Source organism: Phoca vitulina, unplaced genomic scaffold (genome assembly GCF_004348235.1).
Source record: "Phoca vitulina isolate PV1807 unplaced genomic scaffold, GSC_HSeal_1.0 scaffold40, whole genome shotgun sequence".
In the NCBI taxonomy this organism is placed as follows: Eukaryota; Metazoa; Chordata; class Mammalia; order Carnivora; family Phocidae; genus Phoca; species Phoca vitulina.
Genome location: NW_022589743.1, coordinates 21,465,019 through 21,483,325, shown reverse-complemented (window position 1 = coordinate 21,483,325; position 18,307 = coordinate 21,465,019). Strand labels below are relative to the sequence as shown.

Here is an 18,307-nt window from a genome sequence, read left to right as displayed (position 1 = left end):
TCCGCCGCCACACTTCCGGCGGGGCTGCGAGCGCGGAGGGGCGCGGGCGGGCGGCCGGCCGCTGGGGGTGGCGGGATAGGCTGGGCGCGGCCGCTGGTGCGCGCGGTGCGATCCAGGTCCCTGCGGTGCCCGCGGGCCCTCCGTCCCGCCGGCGCCATGGGCAATTGTCACACGGTGGGGCCCAACGAGGCGCTGGTGGTTTCAGGTGAGAGGGCGGCGAGGGAGGTGGGGCTGGGGCGCCGGGGCTAGGAGGGTGTTGGGGCGCGCGGGCTGTGCCCGCGAAATGTGGTTGGGGAGGGCGCTCGGGGTGGGTGCGGGGCTGGGGAGCCAGCGGGGACGGGCTAGGCCGGGGAAGGAGTGTGGAGGGGGAGGGACGGGGTAGGGGGCGCCGGTGTTGGGCCTGAGAACCTTCCAGGAGGGCCCCCCATTCTTACGCTTGCAGTGCTCCGCGCCCTCGGGACTCCCCCTCCCACTGCGTGTTTTCCCGTGTTTATTCTCTCCTTTCTCCGCCCCCCTCCCTGGGCACGGTCTCCTCCCCTCTATTCCACGGTGGCCTGGGGGGTCCCGAACTGAGGCCGTAGGGAGGGGACCCGTGGTTACCGGAACACAGCGGTTTGGCTGGATTCCAGCGCCCGGGCCTTGGGGCGGGTTTCGCAGCTTTGGAGGGCAGGTGCCTGCCTGGGGAGGGGCCCTGATCCAGGGATCCCTGTGCTCCCGTTAATTCTGAGCAGGTTGGGGCTTGCTGGGGTTACTGGCACTGCCCGCCTCGGAGGTGCGGGTGCGGCCTCTACAGGTTGAGAAATCGGGCTCTGGGCTGTGTTGCCCCGATTGCAAAAATGCTACAGGCTCCAGAATTTCTGGGAGCTTCGGCGGGGCCCGGGGACTGCTGTGTTGGGGAGGGAAGAGGTACCTTTGCCTTAAGGCTGCTTTTTAAATTGTATATTCGGGTATCTTGAGAGGTGGCTGAAGCCTTTGAAGCCCCCAGTTTGTGAAGCCCCTGGCTCGCAGGTGCTGGGGAGGGTGGTGTTTCCCGACAGCTTGGAGGCCTGCACCTGCGGGAATCTCAGGTCTTCCCACTGTCGATGCCAATTTCCAGCCTGTGTGCAGAGTTGTTAGGACTGGCTGTAGAAGGGGGTACTCTAGACCAGGGTTTACAGCTGCGCCTCGGGGAGGTGTGATCAATCCATTGGAAACTTTTAACCCAGAACATGGCCTGTGGCTGAGTTTGGATCTCAGAATCAGTCTGTCCCCCCAGGACAGGAAATCCCCACTCTCCCTGACCGGGGGAGAGCAGTTAAGACCAGAGGTGGCCTTGGGATTAGGAAGGAGACCCCTCAGAGAGCACTGAGGCCAGACTTGGACCTGTCCCCCACTGGACTTGGCCCTGATCCTAAAGACAACTTTTAGAACCCGAATCTGCACCACACTTTGTCTCTCTTGTGGAGTTTCTTTCTGGAACCCAAGACTCTGGGCTGAGGAGACAAAAGGTCCAATCCAGTCCCTGTGGAGAGCTTTGAGACTGAGGGGTGAGAGGAGCACCTGACCCTTGCTGGAAACCTGGTTTTCTGGCCAGAGGCCAGGGCAGTGCTAGCTTCGAAACTGTTTTAGGGGTGGGGAGAGGAGACTGTGCTGAGAATGGAGGGTGCTGGAGTCAAGGAAGGATGGGAGGGAAGAGGGAGGGGTAGTGCCCAGCATCACAGTATCTGGGGATTTGAGGTGGTCTAGCAGAGATGCAGCTCCCTCCAGCACGGAAGTCCCCCCAGAGTGGAGCAACCACTCCCAGCCCTGACCCCACCTGGTTCCTTAAGCGGGCGTCCATGTCCAGAGGCATCTCGTTCGGCCCAATTTGAGAAGGTGCTGATGCATGTCCTGGTCACCTTCTCCACCTGAAAAGGCTAGAAGTTTTTCTGGTTGTAATACCTCCCTCCTTCGGTCTGTAAAATAACACCTTTTTCTCTATTTCTACTGTCGGGAACTTAAAAGGGGAATCCAAACACCATACACCTTTCTCTTGTCTCTATAGTAAGTCAGAGGTTCTTAACCTGGGGTTTGTGGGTAGAATTTAGAGGTCTGTGCATTTGGATAGGGAGAGACGTGACTTTTTATTCTCACTAACCTTAATCGGAATTTAGCATTTCTTCACATTATAAATGTCCGCCAAAACCCGTGATAGTATTAGGAGATATTTTCCTACCACATGGCAGTTTTTGTAGGTACCTTCAAAATCATCCACGCTCATTATGACTTTGAAGTTAAGCTAGTTATTAAATCTACCACCAAATTTTATTATTTAATGTTTTACTGTATCACACGTATTACCGTGTGTTACATATCACACATTTGGTTATTTTAATATCCTGACAACTTTCAAGATAATTTGTTTCCTATGTATTTTATGCATTTATGAACATTCCAGCATTGCTGGACTACTAAGGGGGGTGTGGCTCAAAAAAGGCTAAACCCCCCTGTACAGTCTGGTCTCCTGGAGGAGTGGGAAGAAGGGAGAAGAGATGCAGGAAAGGAGGGGAGTATTCCTGCGAAGGCAGAGGTCTGGGCTGGGGCTGGAGGGGCTGAGAGTGGGGCAGAGGTTATCGTGGGATGTTTCGTGATTCTTTTTTTTTTTTTTAAGATTTTATTTATTTAGGGGTGCCTGGGTGGCTCAGATGGTTAAGCGTCTGCCTTCAGCTCAGGTCATGATCCCAGGGTCCTGGGATCAAGCCCCACATCGGGCTCCTGGCTCAGCGGGGAGCCTGCTTCTCCCTCTCTGTCTGCCTCTCCCCCTGCTCGTGCTCTCTCTTCCTGTCTGTATCTCTGTGTCTCAAGTGAATAAATAAAAAATTAAAAAAAAAAAAAAGATTTTATTTATTTATTTGAGAGAGAGAGCATGAGGGGAGGGGCAGATGCAGAGGCAGACTCCCCACTAAGCAGGGAGCCCGATGTGGGACTTGATCCCAGGACCCTGGGATCATGACCTGGGCCAAAGGTAGACGCTTAACCGACTGAGCCACCCAGGCGCCCCTGTTTTGTGATTCTTCAGCTTGGGTGAAGACAGGGCAAAGGAAAGTAAGTTGGGTTAGAAAAAGTGAGATAAAACTACGAGAAACTTCCAGGTCTAAAGAGAGTGAGAGGGGCGCCTGGGTGGCTCAGTCGGTTGGGTGTCTGCCTTCAGCTCAGGTCATGATCCCAGGGTCCCGGGATCAAGTCCCACTTCAGGCTCCCTGCTCAGTGGGGAGCCTGCTTCTCCCTCTCCCTTTGCCTGACGCTCCCCCTGCTTGTGCTCTCTCTCTGTCAAATAAATAAATAAAGTCTTTAAAAATTAAAAAATAAAAATAAATAAATAAATAGAGTGAGCGCAAGGGAGATCAAGGAAGGGGCACCTACGTGGTCTCTTTGGGGAGTGGTGCTCAGACTCAGGGTGACCAGGAATCTGGGAGGAAGATGCCTTCCAGGGGAGGAGGCTGCTGGGGGCGGGGCAGGCTGGAAGGCCCAGCTTCCTGTTGTTGCTACCCCTGGGAACCTGGCCATGTTGCCCTTGGCCAAGGCCCAGCTTAAGTGGTGACAGCCTGCTCCCAAGGTCAAAGACTAAGTTAAGGGTAAAGCGTGGACTGCCCCCTTCCCCACCCTCATCCCTCTCCACCACTACCACCTCCACCCCCAGCACACGGAGAAGCGCCCTGGAGCGGGCCAGAGGCAGCTGGGCCCCAGCCCTCACTGGGCCGGACTGAAACAGGCTGTGATGTGTGACCCTCTCCGTTTGTCTGGACCCCAAGATGGCTTAGGTTTCAGCTTGACTGCTTGCCCTTAGAGGCCTCCTCACCCACTCCCCAGGGCCGAGAAGCCTGCAATAGCTTCCTGTAAGCAGCAGCCCTGCGGGCTGGTATTTCCACCACAGAGAAACGGACAGAGCTCCTCTTCCCACCCCTGCTCATAGTGCGGGGCTGCTCTTTGCTCCCTGGACTTCTGGCGAGGCTCCTTGCACACCATGCAGGCCCTGGAGGCGGAGGGGGCTGCCCAGTGAGCCAGCTCAGATCCCAGCTCTCTCTGCCAATAGGCGCTCTGCACCCCCTTCACCTCCACCTGTCCAGAACCGAGTTCTCCAGCTCCCTATTCTCTGTTGTCTCTCTTTCCCTTGTTGGCTTCCCCACCCACTCCGACCTGGACTCCAGAGCGCACCTATATGGTAGCCACTAGCCCCTTAAATTTAAGTTAATTAAATTAGAAATTTAGTTCTTGGGTGGCTCAGTCGGTTGGGCGTCCGCCTGAGGCTCGGGTTGTACCCTGGGGTCCCGGGATGGGCCCCACGTCAGGCTTCCTACTTGGCGGGAAGCCCGCTTCTCCCTCTCACTCTGCTCCCCCCGCCCCCGCTTGTGCTCTCTCTAAAAAAGAAATAAAATCTTTTTTTTTAAGATTTTATTTATTTATTTTGAGAGAGAGAGAGCGAGAGAGGGAACACAAGCAGGGGGGAGTGGAAGAGAGAGAAGCAGACTTCCCGCTGAGCAGGGAGCCCGATGCGGGGCTCGATCGAAATAAAATCTTAAAAAAAAAAAAAAAAAAGAAATTTAGTTTTTCAGTCACACCAGCCACATTCCAGGTGCGTGGTAAGCCCATGTGGCCAGTGGTTGCCATATTACACACTGCAGCTATAGAACGTTTCCACCATCACAGAAAATCCTCTTAGACAAGATTGCTCTGGAAGTTATCCCCTAATATCAGCCACCGTGTCTTGCCTAGGTCACTGCAGAAGGCTTCTACCCAGTCTCCTAGGCCACCCCACCCCATCTTCCTTGTGCACAGCGGTGTTTCTAAAATGCAAGTGTAATTTTGTTGCTTCCCAGCTTAAATCCTTATATGACCCTCCCATCACTCTCTCTCTCTCTCTCTCTCTCTCTCTCTCTCACACACACACACACACATACACACACATACACACACACACAGCTTCTTGGCCTGATACCTGAGACACCCTATAATCTGCTCTCTCTGCTGTGGGTCCTCAGAGACACTGTAACCCAGCTACATGAAACTACCCCTGACCCTTGCCCATTGGGGGCACACACCCCAAGGCTTTCCCGAAAATTCAAGTTTGTAAATACAGACATGACGACACCCACTGGCTTTTTCCCAAATCACATTTCCTTTGAATCATCTATTTCCTGTACGTTTGTTTTTTTGTTTGTTTGTTTTTTGTTTTCTTGTGGGTTTTTTTGCGCTGCAAGGAAACTGCCCCTCTAGCTTTTACTAAAGTTTCCTTGAACTTGATGACTAATTTTGGCATTCACAGGAGAGTTCACAACCAGAATTTCAGGAATTGGTTTTTCTCACTCCTGCGTAGACAGCATGCGGGACATGTCTACCGCTAGATCCGAGTCGGGGCCTGAGTCAGCATTCTGTTTAGTTGATAGAGTTTTCAGGCACCACTTCCTTTCTAGACCTTTTCCCTTTCCCTCCACTTCTCCCATGGATGCCACAGGCTGCCCTTTGTTTTGAGGCCTTGCCTTCCCCATTCACTATACTCCCCAGAGGTACACAGTCACTGTGCAGCCCTGGGAATAGAAGACCAGCCTTGCTGAGATATGTCTGCTGGGCATGAGCAAGGATCCCATCTTGGCTCCGAGACTCTTCCCTCCCCTCAGCCTCCCAGGGCCCCCCAGGGCCCCCTGCATTCCTTCTTGGCCTGCACACGCCCTGATAACAGACAAATCACACCGTATTAGTACTAGTTATCTCAGGAAAAGTTCCCAGCTCCTTTAAGATGTGAATTGTATCTTCATCTCTGAATCTCTAGCACAGAAACCTACTCTACTTGTTTACTGAATGAGTGGTTGAATGGAAGATGGAAGTTTTTCCTGCTCACTCCTGCCCACTGACTTCTGTCCTCTGAACACTTACATTCAGAACCACTCATTGGATATCTTCCTTTTTGTGCAAATTACCTGTCTACCGAACTAGAGTCCCAGGCCCTTACAAGCTCTCTCCAGCTTCTGTGTGACCGCAGCACCCAACAGTGGGAGTTGTCAAGTGTCAGGGCAGGGAAAGGGCCAGAGTTGCTGTTGAAGGGACAGGGACCCAAGAACTGACTGACGAGCAGTGGTTTGCTTTGCTCTCCAGGGGGCTGTTGTGGTTCTGACTATAAACAGTACGTGTTTGGCGGCTGGGCCTGGGCCTGGTGGTGTATCTCCGACACTCAGAGGTAAGGGCTCGGGGGCCCCCAGGGAGCCTGGCATCCAGGTGGGCAAGGGAGAAAAGGATTTCCAGCCTTCCCCCCCTGCCCCCCACAGTCAGCTAGAGCATCCACCACTTGCCACATTCCATGCTGGGGCGGGGGGCCTCCTAAGACCCAGGTGAGACAGGTGGCACAGGGTGCAGGGGGTCCGTCTGGGCACCTTCTCCTTAGTGGGGGTGCTTTTTTTCTACTAGAGACATCAGTTGTGTCCCAGAGAATCCGGGGGTCATGCCCAGGCAGAATCCTCATTCCCTAAGTCTAGCTCAGTTATTCACGAAGCCTTAATTATCCTCCCTGTGGAGAGGAGAGGCTGTGCAGGCCCGGACAACGCAGGCCGTGGCCCAAGAGCAGGGAACGGATCCGCAGTCTGGAGCGGCCCTGTGGCAAGTGGCCGCTTGGGGACAGGGGGAGGAGAGCTAAGGAATTGGTGCTGGGCTGGGCAAAACAGATCTGGACCTCCATGGTCAGTCTGGAAAGACTCACTAGAGGAAGGAAGACGTCATCGGGCTCTCTGGAGCTCTCCCAGGACCCCCAGCAGGCCCAGACTTGGCCTGGGCCCTCACTGACCCCCCAGGAGGAGATGAGTCAGCCCAGCTACCTTTCCACCATCACCCCCTTCCTGACTGTGCCCAGATCCTTCCAGGCCAGCACCCAGGCAGCAGGGGCAGCAGAACTGGTGTGGGAGGGGAAGTGGCGGTCACCCCGAAGGGAAGCAGTGGTGGTTCCAGTGGAAAGCCCCATGGCTGCCCTGAGGTTGAGGGTGTCAGCTAGGGCCAGGGGCAGGGGAGGGAGGTCAACTTTTTAACTTCACTGATTTCCCAGTAGCCCCCTCTGCTCTCCCCTCACTTTGCTCCGCCTGAATTGAGGGATCCTGGGGGACTCTTATGGCCAAAGATGTCCAAGAGTAACCGCTGCTGGTCACAGCTTCCTCTCAGGAGTGGGCCAGTTGGCCTGTCAGGAGCCATGGGGTGCCCTCTCCAGAGCACCGCCACCCCACCCCACAGGCCATGCAGTCCTGGGATGACAGAGAATCTTGTCCGAACACCTTGACGCGCAGCCAGGCCTGGAGAGTTTGCAGCTCACCCAGACACTTGTCCTGCGCGGGCATCCACTTCTAGGGCCACACCCCTGCAGCCCTTTCTCAGTGTTCTTGGCACACACAGCGCGCCCTGCTTCTTGCTTGGGGGGGGGGCGGCCCGGGGGGGGGGGGGGGGGGGGGGGGGGGGAGGCAGGCTTCTCTGACAGTAAGTTTGGAAGTAAGGAGAAGAGGTCTTTGTGCCGTGTCCTGGGAAGCTGACCTCCCACACCCAGGCTTAGCGTTCTCCCTGTGGTCCCACTCGCTGGGGAGTCTGAGCCCGCGGCCCCTCCCCTCGTTGGACTCTGTTTCTGAGGGCAGCCCCTTCCCCGACCCCTCGCCCATTTGAAGGGCATCCGTACAAGCTGGGGCCTCTATCTCCCTAGGCCGGCAGGAGCCTCTCCGGTCAGAGTAGAGGCTAGATTTCTAACCCAGGTTGGATTCCAAGCCTCCCTTCCCGCAGCCACCGTCCGCGCCCCCCACCTCCGTTGTCAGCCTTTCATCTCCAGGCTCAGTGAAGTCCCTCCTGCTGCACTTTGCGGCCACGTCCTGTACGGTGCTGAGGCCCTCGAGCGGCAGCTCCCTCTCCCTTACCTGAGGGAATCCTCCACCTCCGGCGTCTGAGCTGCAGCCTCCTTCCTTCCCTCCTTCCTTCTCTCCTTCCCTCCCTCTCTCCCATCTCCCGCGCTCCTCCTTCCCCAGAAGAGAGCTTGGTGGGTTCCTGTCTGAGCGGGGTCTAGAGTCCTCTCAGGCCCAGGAGTGCTCGTATCAGGGGCTCGAATGAAGGCAGTCTTTGCACCCCTGCATGGCCGGAGCTCCCGGGGCTGGTACAGTGACAGGGGAGGGCAGGGCTCCACGCGGCCTCACGCGGCCTGCTGCTCCCATCCCCCAGTCCACCCGCTTCCGCTCCCTCGGCCTCCGCCGCTGTCCTCCTTCCCTCTGGTTTCAGGAAACCTCCGCGCTGCCCACAGCCTGGCCCGGCCCGGCACCCTGCACACTCACACGCACACACGTGCCGCGCTATGGAGGCCTGGCTAGGGCGGGCTGAGCAGCTTCAAGGCACCTCACTCTCGTTGCCATAACTCTCTTCTCTGCCTGTGCCCAACTTTGGAAATTCCAAAGTGAATTACTCCATCAGCCCCCTGTTGTCCCGGTGAATACTCTGGCAGGGATGCACTTCCTCCCCCAGCCTTCCTTGACACCTTGCCCCCCCCAAAGCAGAAAATCCCAGGTTCTCTCTGGGCTTTCCTGACCCTAAATTGCCTTCTTAGTGTTAGGTAGCGCAAACCTAAGCAGGATTCGGTATTTGCTGTGGCTCACTAGTCCCCAGAGTGGCCTCTCCTGCCCAATTTCTGGAAACACGGGTTTGCCTGTGTTTGGAAAGTAGAACTGAGGCTAAGTCTCCCAGACTGTGCCAGGACTGTCCTGGGAAAGTGAGGTGGTGGGCAACCTAGGTGCCCTGCGCACAGGCCTCCCCACCTCAGGTCATAGGCCCCGGGGGTCAGCAGGCTTTATCCCCAGCCCAGCAGCTCCTGCTTAGACGGGTGTGGGGGCTAGGGAAGACATCCAGAGGCCAGCAAGGGGGTTTCATCTGTCCCCCTACAATCCTAGGCTGAGCTGGCAGGAGAGGGCTCGAGTACTGAGAGCAAACGCTCCCCCCTCCCCCCCGCCCGTGCCCCCAGGCATCAGGCATCGTTGCTTGTCTGGTAACCACTGTGTGTGTTTGCTGTCCCCTCCTACCCCTCCTGTCCCTACCTCTCCCTCACCCTGGCTGCTTCTCAGACTGTCTCTGGAGGTTATGACCATCCTGTGTCGCTGTGAGAATATTGAGACGTCGGAGGGGGTCCCGCTATTCGTAACAGGGGTTGCACAGGTAATAACCCACCTGCTTCCTCCTCTGTGTCTAACCTTCTCTCTTCCTGCCCTGCGGGGCCCGGCAGGCAGGAGCCAGATGGACTCTCCTCCCGAGAGTGTGCCTCCCTCCCCTCTGCTCCCACCTGTACTGCTCTGGGTGCCAGGATGGAGCCCTGTAGATCCCCAGCTCCCCTGCCCTCACCCACTGGGGCTGCTAGTGGGGAAAGAGCAAGGGAATCTGGAAGCTCTGCCCAAGTCAGCCAGGGGGTGTCCTTGGAGGCCAAGGGGTAAGTTGAGGCAGGAGACACAGGCCCCCACATGCCAGAGCGAGGCTGTCCGGGTAGGGAGGGTTCAGTCCAACCACTCCAGGCACCGTGGAGCCCCTTGCTAGCCAGCCCCCACCTGTCCATGCTGACACACGTCAAGTCCTAGCCCTCCTCCCAGAAGATGGGTCCCCTGAAGAGTTCTGTTCTACCAGCTCCTTGGCCTCCTCCGATCTCCTTGACAGGCCTTAGCAAAACGAGTCTTGGCTCTTCCCTGCCCCTAATTTTTGGCAGAAGCCTCTGAGCAAATCCCTTGTGACTCGTGTTAGTTTCCTTACGTGTGAAATAGGGGAATCCTGTCCACTCTGCTTTGTAGGGATATGGGAAAGGCAAGTAAAGCAATATGAGGGCTCTTTGGGATTTTTGGAAAAGTGCTGGAGAGGGGCACCTGGGTGACTCAGTCGGTTGAGCGTCCAACTCTTGATCTCAGCTCAGGTCTTGATTTCAGTGTCCTAAGTTCAAGCCCCGTGTTGGGCTCCGCGCTGGGCATGGAGTCTACTAAAAAAAAAGAAAGTGCTAGAGAAACCCAGGCTTTATCATGAATCCAGTCTCACTTAGAAAAGCAAGTGACTGGATGTCTCACTCTTCACTGCCATGCGGCTGTAGCCAGTGAAACCCTCTCCTGAGCCGAGGTGCTTAGTGCCTCCCAGTGCCTCCCAGTGCCTCCCAGCGCTTTCATTGTGCTGTGCTGGCGCTCACCTTCGCTGCTTCACTCATCAGTTCTCTGTTGAGCTCCTTCCTGGTTCCGGGCACTGTGGATGCTGCAGTGACCATCAGAAAGCCCCTGCCCCCTCAGAGCCTGCATGCTGGGTCCCCAGACTGGAAGAGCCCTCACCATCATCTTAGCCGTCTCCTTCCCTTGCGTGAAATCGCCCTTCGGGCTTCTCAGGCAAAACCCTACACTACCTCTCTCTCCCTCGCCTGTCCTGCCGGCTCTCCTCGGGCAGGGGACCGTCCCCACCTCATCCACTCCTTGTAGCCTCCAGCGGGCGGGCTTTAGCACAGAGGCCCAAGAAGCTCAGGGCACCCAGTGTGGAACGGGTAGGGTCCCGGCCTCCCTCGACAGCCCTGGCGAAAGTGTCCCCGCTCCCCTTCCAAACTGCTGCCTACTTAGAACAACTGCAAAGGCCCACATCCCTTTCAGGCTAGGTGATATGGACCCTTGAGGTGGTCTGGGCCAGGGAGTGCTCGTGTGACCTCAGCCCTCGTTCTCCACTTGAGCCACCTGGGCCCAGCCCCGGAGGGTCAGCTTCAAGGCAAGCCTGCCGCCAGGTGAAGGGACAAAGCAGGACTTCCCCGGCAAGGGGCAGACGCAGGATCACCTCCATCGTGGTCCAGCAGTGGGCGGACTCCTAGCATGCCAGGCTAGTAGGCAGAGCTTTCCGGGGAGCCTTCCAGGGCATCTCGGGGTGCTGAGCAGACCCAGGGAACAGGTGAGGGCCCCTGAGGGATGTTCCCATGGCCCCCGTGGACGACCTACACAGCACAGCCTGGGGAACCAGCACTTCCGGGGCGTTCCCAGGCCATACGCACACAGCTCCACCTGCACCCCACCCCCCACCGGCCCAGACCACCCCCAACCACTTCTCTACTTCCTTTCCTCACGCCACCGCAAGCCAGGCTGCTCTGAGCAGGGGACTGTGCCGTGGGTAGCACGCTGCGGCCGCGCTGCTCTGCCTTCCCACCGTCTCCTCACAGACTCCTGACCCTAGGCCCTCAGAGCGCCCTCCCCACCCTCTGCAGCAGGACCCCCGGCCCGGCCCAGCTGGAACAGAGAGGTACCGGACTCTCCCCACACCCCAGGCCCTGGGCCCCCAGACCCATGCCCCTGTTTTGCATTTCTTGGCAGGATTTCCCTAGAGATTATGACGTTGCAGCCCCGCTGCGAGGACGTAGAGACGGCCGAGGGGGTAGCTTTAACTGTGACGGGTGTCGCCCAGGTATAGTAACTCAGCAGCCCCGCGCATGTCCGTTGAGCTGCCTCGTCCCTGTGCTGGGGTGTGGGGGGAGGAGGAGAGGGTAGCAGCCAGGGCCAGTCTCTCTCCAGTGCCCCTGCCCCCGCCCCCCTTCCACAAGAGGGTCGTCGCCACCGGAACGTGCTCGCTCGGCCCCTTGGCCACTCAGGAGGACTAACAGACACCCCTTCTCTCCTCAGCGGGCCCGCGAGGGACAGAACCAGTGCTGAGGGCTCCTGTCTCACTAACCCCACGCGATTCTTTGCAGGTGTTGGAAGTGCCACGCCCCAGAATCCAGGCCTTCCCTGTCCTCTGGGTAGGGGGCTAAAGGGGCGGGGACCAGAGGACAAGACCATGTGAGGCAGAGGAACTCTCTCGGAGGTTGCTTTGTATTCCCAGCTCAGGGCCTGGGCGAGGGGCTTCCTCCTCTCGTCCAGTTCTCAACTTCACAGGGCAGCAAGGTGCAACCGTGTTAGAGGCCTCTGGTGAGGGGGTGGTTGGCTTAGTACTTAGGGAAGGAAAGGCAGGAAGATGACCACCCTCGGTGGCGTCCCTCTGGACCTGTCTCCTCTGTCCAGGCTCTCTTCCCTAGCCTGTGTATCTGTGTCCCTATTGCTCATTCTCCTTTCCACGCTCTCTGCCCCTCAGCCTGCAGGTCTCCCACCTGTGGGGAGCCTGCATGGGAGGAACCGGCCAATGAGGGAACAGTGAGTGGGCTGAGGGGTGGGGAGATGAGCCCCAGATGCCTAGCAGACAGGCCGTGTCAGGGCCTGAGGCTGCCAATGAACATCAGATTTGTCAGTGTAAGAATTCCTGGTATGCTCTCCCCACCAGAGGCCTCAGCCAGACTCTACCCTCCTGGCCCCTAGGCCTGCAGGTCTGAAAAAAGGAGGGGAGGGGCACAGCCACCATCCTCCACACCTCTGGGTCTGGGGCCTCCGTCTGCCCCCCTCCAGCCTGGTTCAGGCATCTCTGTGACCACTGGCAGGTGAAGATCATGACGGAGAAGGAGCTCCTGGCAGTGGCCTGCGAGCAGTTTTTGGGCAAGAACGTGCAGGACATCAAGAACGTCGTCCTGCAGACCCTGGAGGGGCACCTGCGCTCCATCCTCGGTAAGGCCCCGCCCTACCCAGGGACCCCGCTGCCACCTTCGAGCACCTCACAGGATCTCCTAGCCAGGGCCAGGGAGGGGCGCAGGGCAGAGCAGGGAGGTCTGTCAGTCCCACCAAGACTTTCTTTTCAAAACTTCAGGGGACCTGAGGGACTGCCAGGCCGGTCAGGCACCTGGTGTTGCTTGGGACGCCTTTCCCCTTCCAGCCTGGGCTCTGCAGAAGGAGGTTCAGCGTTAAACGCTGTGCACACCCCCCAGAAAGAGGGCGGGTTGTGCTCACTCTACAGCTCACTCTACAACGTATGCATACACTCAGACCGCTGCTTGCATGCCTCCTCCCTTTCCCAGTGGGCTGGGCCCCCGGGGAAGCCAGCCCACGATCCCTCTGTCCCCAGGGACACTGACCGTGGAGCAGATTTATCAGGACCGAGACCAGTTTGCCAAGCTGGTGCGGGAAGTGGCGGCCCCTGACGTCGGCCGCATGGGCATCGAGATCCTCAGCTTCACCATCAAGGTGACGTGTGATAGGAAGGCTGCAGCCCCCCACCTCCCTCTGGGTGCTTGGCCCCTCTGTGCGTGTGACTGTTCCCAAGGATGACTCCCCCTTCCCTCCCAGGATGTGTATGACAAAGTGGACTATCTGAGCTCCTTGGGCAAGACGCAGACTGCCGTGGTACAGAGAGATGCGGACATTGGGGTGGCCGAGGCCGAGAGGGATGCAGGCATCCGGGTACACGGGCTTTTCTTCCCGCCCCCACGGACAGGGAATCTCAGGGGTGGGGGGACCCTGGTGGCTTGGGGGATCCTCAGCACCTGCCCCTCCGGTTGCCAGGAAGCAGAGTGCAAGAAGGAGATGCTGGATGTGAAGTTCATGGCAGACACCAAGATCGCTGACTCCAAGCGAGCCTTTGAGCTGCAAAAGTCAGCTTTCAGTGAGGAGGTCAACATCAAGGTGAGGCGCCGTCGGGCATCCCAGGTTGGGGCTCAGGGCTCAGCACCTGGCATCCAGCGTCTGACACGGCTGCCCATTGTCCCGCCGCAGACCGCCGAGGCCCAGCTGGCCTATGAGCTGCAGGGGGCGCGGGAGCAGCAGAAGATCCGGCAGGAAGAGATTGAGATCGAGGTGGTGCAGCGCAAGAAGCAGATCGCTGTGGAGGCGCAGGAGATCCTCCGCACAGACAAGGAGCTCATTGCCACGGTGCGCCGCCCCGCCGAGGCTGAGGCCCACCGCATACAGCAGATCGCCGAGGGTGAAAAGTGAGCACCCTGGCCGTGGCGGGGTGGGGACTAGTCGGGCTTTCCCGGCCCCAGCTTGGAAGCCACCTCGCCCTGTGCCTCCTTACTGACTGTGACGTGGAGGTGACCTGCCTCCCCCATGGGGTTGGCGCTGGGAAGACTGGAGGAGATAAAGGAGGTTTGAGGGCCCGCTATGGGGCTTGGCTCAGCGGGCATCCTGGCTAGTCCCCCCCCCCCCCCCGCCATTTGCATCTAGCAGCCAGTGGCCTCCCCCTGGGCAGAGCCAGAACCTCCCTTCCTGGGTCCCCAACCCCGACACCCGTCAGAGCAGACGCCTTGAGGGTTTGCCGGCCCCCGGGCAAGGCTTGAGGGGCCCCTGGCTCTTGCCACTGATCCCACCCGGCCTGAACTGCTGCAGGGTGAAACAGGTCCTCTTGGCGCAAGCAGAAGCCGAGAAGATCCGCAAACTCGGGGAGGCGGAGGCAGCGGTCATCGAGGCGATGGGCACAGCAGAGGCTGAGCGAATGAAGCTCAAGGCCGAGGCCTACCAGAAATACGGGGATGCAGCCAAGATGGCGCTGGTGCTGGAGGCCCTGCCCCAGGTGAGCCCCCACCCCCACCCCCGCCCTGGGGTGGGTCGGGCGGGGCCTCGGCAGGAGCACAGCCACGGGCTGGCTGGAAGCATTCAACGCGGAAGTACCTGGCAGCGGGGCAGGACCCCTACAACACGCATAGGCTCACCTGGCTCCCTGGGCCTCCCTGACCGTGGCTTGCAAATAAGAGAGCCACCCAATCTGCGCTGGGGTTGGGGGAGGCGGAAGAAGGACGGAGAGATACCGAGCGGGGCAGGTGGACCGAGTCAGAGCACCAGCCAGGCTCTCCTCCCACCCCCCACCCCCTGCCTCCTAGATTGCTGCCAAAATTGCCGCCCCCCTGGCCAAAGTCGATGAGATTGTGGTCCTCAGCGGGGACAACAGCAAGGTGACATCAGAAGTCAACCGACTGCTGGCCGAGCTGCCTGCCTCCGTGCATGCCCTCACAGGCGTGGACCTGGCCAAGGTGAGTGCCTGGCTAGCCGCGGGTGGAGCCGTCCCGGGGCCTCGGGGCCCCGGCCTCACGACACCTCCCGTCCTGGCAGATACCCCTGATCAAGAAGGCCACCGGCGCGCAGGCGTGAGGCTCCCGAAGGCCCGCACCCCTCAGCAGCCGTTCTCCTACCACAGCGACAGCGGGAACGCTGCTGACTCTGGTGCCTTATTTTGGAGGGACCAGAAGTGCTGCGCGCTCAGGCCTTCTCTGGCTGTCTTTCCGCCCCTCCCCTCCGTCTCTGGCTGTGTCCTTTCTCTTCTCCCCTCCCCACATCTTCATTTTCACTGCCACATCCATCTGGTTTGTCTCTTCCACCCTCGTCTCCCATCTCCCTGTCCGTCTCTTCCCTTGTCTGTCTGTCGTTTTCTCTCCCTCTCTCTGCTCCCACCCTCTACACACATCATGTAGTTTAAGCTGAAGACGTTTATTATGACCACTGTCTGTCTGTGGGGGGTAGTAGCCCTGCTGCTCCTCAGAATCCTGGTGCCTTGAAGTTCTCTGTGCATCTGTCCATCCTCCCTGTGGCCCTTGCCAAGACGCGGCATGGGTGCGGAGGGTCTGGGTGGGATGGCCACCCTCCCCTGTCCTGGCCTGGTCTTCCCAGCCCTGAGTCCTGCCCAGAAGTCCCCAGCCTCCCCCACTCCGGACCCCCTAGGCCTCGCTGGCCAGTGCCCTCCCCAGCCCCAGGCCTGCTCTCGTACCTTACCTCTCTCTCCTTACCTAGGGGCACAGAGGCAAGGCCTCCTGTCTATAGCAGCTCCCTCAGTTTACTACTGCCTCAGGAGGCCCCTGCTTGTGCTCAGGGAAGTCCCCTTCATGGACATATCCCTACTAGGTAGAGTAGGGCTTGGTCCCAACTCTGTTAAGCCTTTCTGGGATCAGGGTCTAGCCCTGTTGGGGACTAGAAGGTGTGTAGACCCTCTTCCTGCTAGGCCTGTGCTGACCTGGGTATGGGGCCAGGCCCTTGCAGTGGGCATGGCTGCACCAGCCCCAGACAGAACTCAGTGCTGTAGACTGGCCAGGCTCCATACCCCTTGTGCCATTTTTCCTTCTGACCAGAGTGATAGGGTTCCAGCCATGGGGAAGCAGCCGAGCCCTCTGTCTCCTGGCTCTCGTGGAGACAGAAGAACCCAGAGCCCAAGCATCCTGGCAGGGGTGCCTGTGGGTGTCCGATGGTCCCAGTCTCCCACTTCTGGCTCTGCCCCAGCCTGTGTAGCTGTTCCTGCATGTGGATGCTGCATGTCTGGTCTGGGGCTTGGATGCTGCACTGCCCCGCTGCCTGTCCCTTCTAGTAAAATAAAGATCTGTTATGCCTACGCCCTGGACTATGTCTTCTGTGAGGGGAGAGACTAGGAAGGAGGGACGAGCCAGGTCCCCACCCATACACCCATTCAGCCTGAAAGCTACACTTTGTCTGTTCTTCCCCATTATAGCCACTGGGGGGCATCAGCACACTGGCCTTGTCCCCAGTAGCATCCTGGGGCCGGATGGCCATTGGCCCAGGTGCTGCGGCCAGATCCCGAGCCTTGGCAAACCTGGCTCCATTGCAGGCAGGTGATGGGGGGGGCGGGGCTGCCGGGTTTGCTGCACCTCTGTGTCCGTCCTGAGCCCCACTCAGTAATGGAGCCCATTTCTCAGGCTTAAGAGCATGAACTCTGAAGTCAGACTGCTTGGGTTTAATTTTTAGCTCTGCTGGTAATCACCTGTGTGATCTTGAGCGTGTAACTTCATCTCTCTGGGCTTTAGTATTCTTAATTCACTTTATCTTATCTAATGCTCGCTGTGTGCCAGGCAGGCATCGTCCTACTAGATGGGGAGGAGACCACAGTGAACAATACAAACAGCTAGCTTTTAGAGCTTACATTCAGGTGGAGGTAAAGAATAGGAAGTTGGGGGTGGGGATTTTAGGGTGTCAGAGGAAGGCCTCATTGAGAAGGTAGCGCTGAAGAAAGTAAAGGAATGAGCCATGCCTGAAGAGCTTCCTGTCCAAAGACCCTGAGGTAGAAGTGTGTCTGGCAGGATGCCTGGTGGCTCAGGCTCAGGTCATGATCCCAGGGTCCTGGGATGGAGTCCTGAATCAGGCTTCTTGCTCAGCAGGGAGGCTGCTTCTCCTCCCTCTGCCCCTCCCCATGTTCATGCTCTCTCTCGCTCTTTCTGTCTCTCTCAAATAAAAAAGATCTTAAAAAATAAAAATAAAAACAGAGCCCATTCCAAAATGTTACATACTGGGCGCCTGGGTGGCTCAGTTGGTTGGGCGACTACCTTCGGCTCAGGTCATGATCCCGGAGTCCTGGGATGGAGTCCCGCATTGGGCTCCCTGCTCCACGGGAAGCCTGCTTCTCCCTCTCCCACTCCCCCAGCTTGTGTTCCTGCTCTCACTGTGTCTCTCTCTGTCAAATAAATAAAATCTTTAAAAAAAAAAAAAAACAAATAAAATCTTAAAAAACAAAACAGGGCGCCTGGGTGGCTCAGTTGGTTAAGCGACTGCCTTCGGCTCAGGTCATGATCCTGGAGTCCCAGGATCGAGTCCCACATCAGGCTCCCTGCTCAGCAGGGAGTCTGCTCCTCCCTCTCATGCTCTCTGTCTCTCATTCTCTCTCTCGCAAATAAATACAATCTTAAAAAAAAAAAAATTTAAAAATAAAAAACAAAACAAAATGTTACATACTACCTGATTCCATTTGTATAACTTTTATTTTTAACTGTGGTAAAATACACCTAACATAAAATTTACCATGTTAACCATTTTAAGCATACAGCTCAGTGGTATTAAGTATATTTACATTTACATTATGCAACCATCAACACCATCTCCAGAATTCTTTTCTTTTCATAAAATTGAAACTCTGGGGGCACCTGAGTGGCTCAGTCAGTTAAGCACCTGACTCTTGATTTCAGCTCAGGTCATGATCTCAGGGTCGTGAAGTCCGGCCCCGAGTTGAGGCTCTGCTTGGGTTTCTCTCTCTCTCTCTCTCTCTCTCCTTCTGCCCCTCCCCCCACTCTGTCTCTTTTTCTCTTTCTCTCTAAGATAAATAAATAAATAATATTTCAAAAAAATAAACCTGAAATCTGTATCCATTAAACAATAACTCCCCATCCCTCCCTGTGCCAGTTGCTGGCAAGCACCAGCCTACCTCCTATCTCTATAAATTTGAGAATTTGACTTCTCTAGGTACCTCATATAAGTGGAATCATACGGTATTCATGTTTTTCTGTCTGGCTTCTTTCACTCAAAATAATGTCCTCAAGGTTCATCCATGTTGTAGCATATGTCAGACTTTCCTTCCTTTTTAAGACTGAATAATATTCCATTGTATGTATATACCCCATTTTGTTTACCCAATCATCTGTTGATAGACACTTGGGTTATTTGATTATCTTCATTTTATTTATTTATTTGAGAGAGAGAGACACAGCAAGAAAGGAAACACAAGCAGGGGG

At 57.1% G+C, this 18,307-nt stretch overlaps 1 protein-coding gene across 5 annotated transcripts; it reads left to right on the top strand.

Annotated features, from left to right (window-relative positions):
- The first annotated feature begins 50 nt into the window (after nt 1–50).
- On the top strand, nt 51–16,182 carry FLOT2 (flotillin 2). 5 transcript variants are annotated; one of them, XM_032428923.1, is made up of 11 exons: nt 51–205; nt 6,109–6,190; nt 11,325–11,415; nt 12,419–12,542; nt 12,937–13,055; nt 13,158–13,271; nt 13,374–13,493; nt 13,584–13,798; nt 14,196–14,379; nt 14,687–14,836; nt 14,916–16,182. In XM_032428923.1, the coding sequence occupies exons 1-11, from the start codon at nt 157–159 to the stop codon at nt 14,952–14,954; spliced, it is 1,287 nt and encodes a 428-aa protein (XP_032284814.1). In that variant the 5' UTR covers nt 51–156; the 3' UTR covers nt 14,955–16,182. The 5 variants fall into 5 exon arrangements, with proteins under 5 accessions (XP_032284814.1, XP_032284816.1, XP_032284817.1 ...); XM_032428925.1 differs by lacking the exon at nt 11,325–11,415 and adding an exon at nt 9,081–9,171; XM_032428926.1 differs by lacking the exon at nt 6,109–6,190.
- The last annotated feature ends 2,125 nt before the right edge of the window (nt 16,183–18,307 follow it).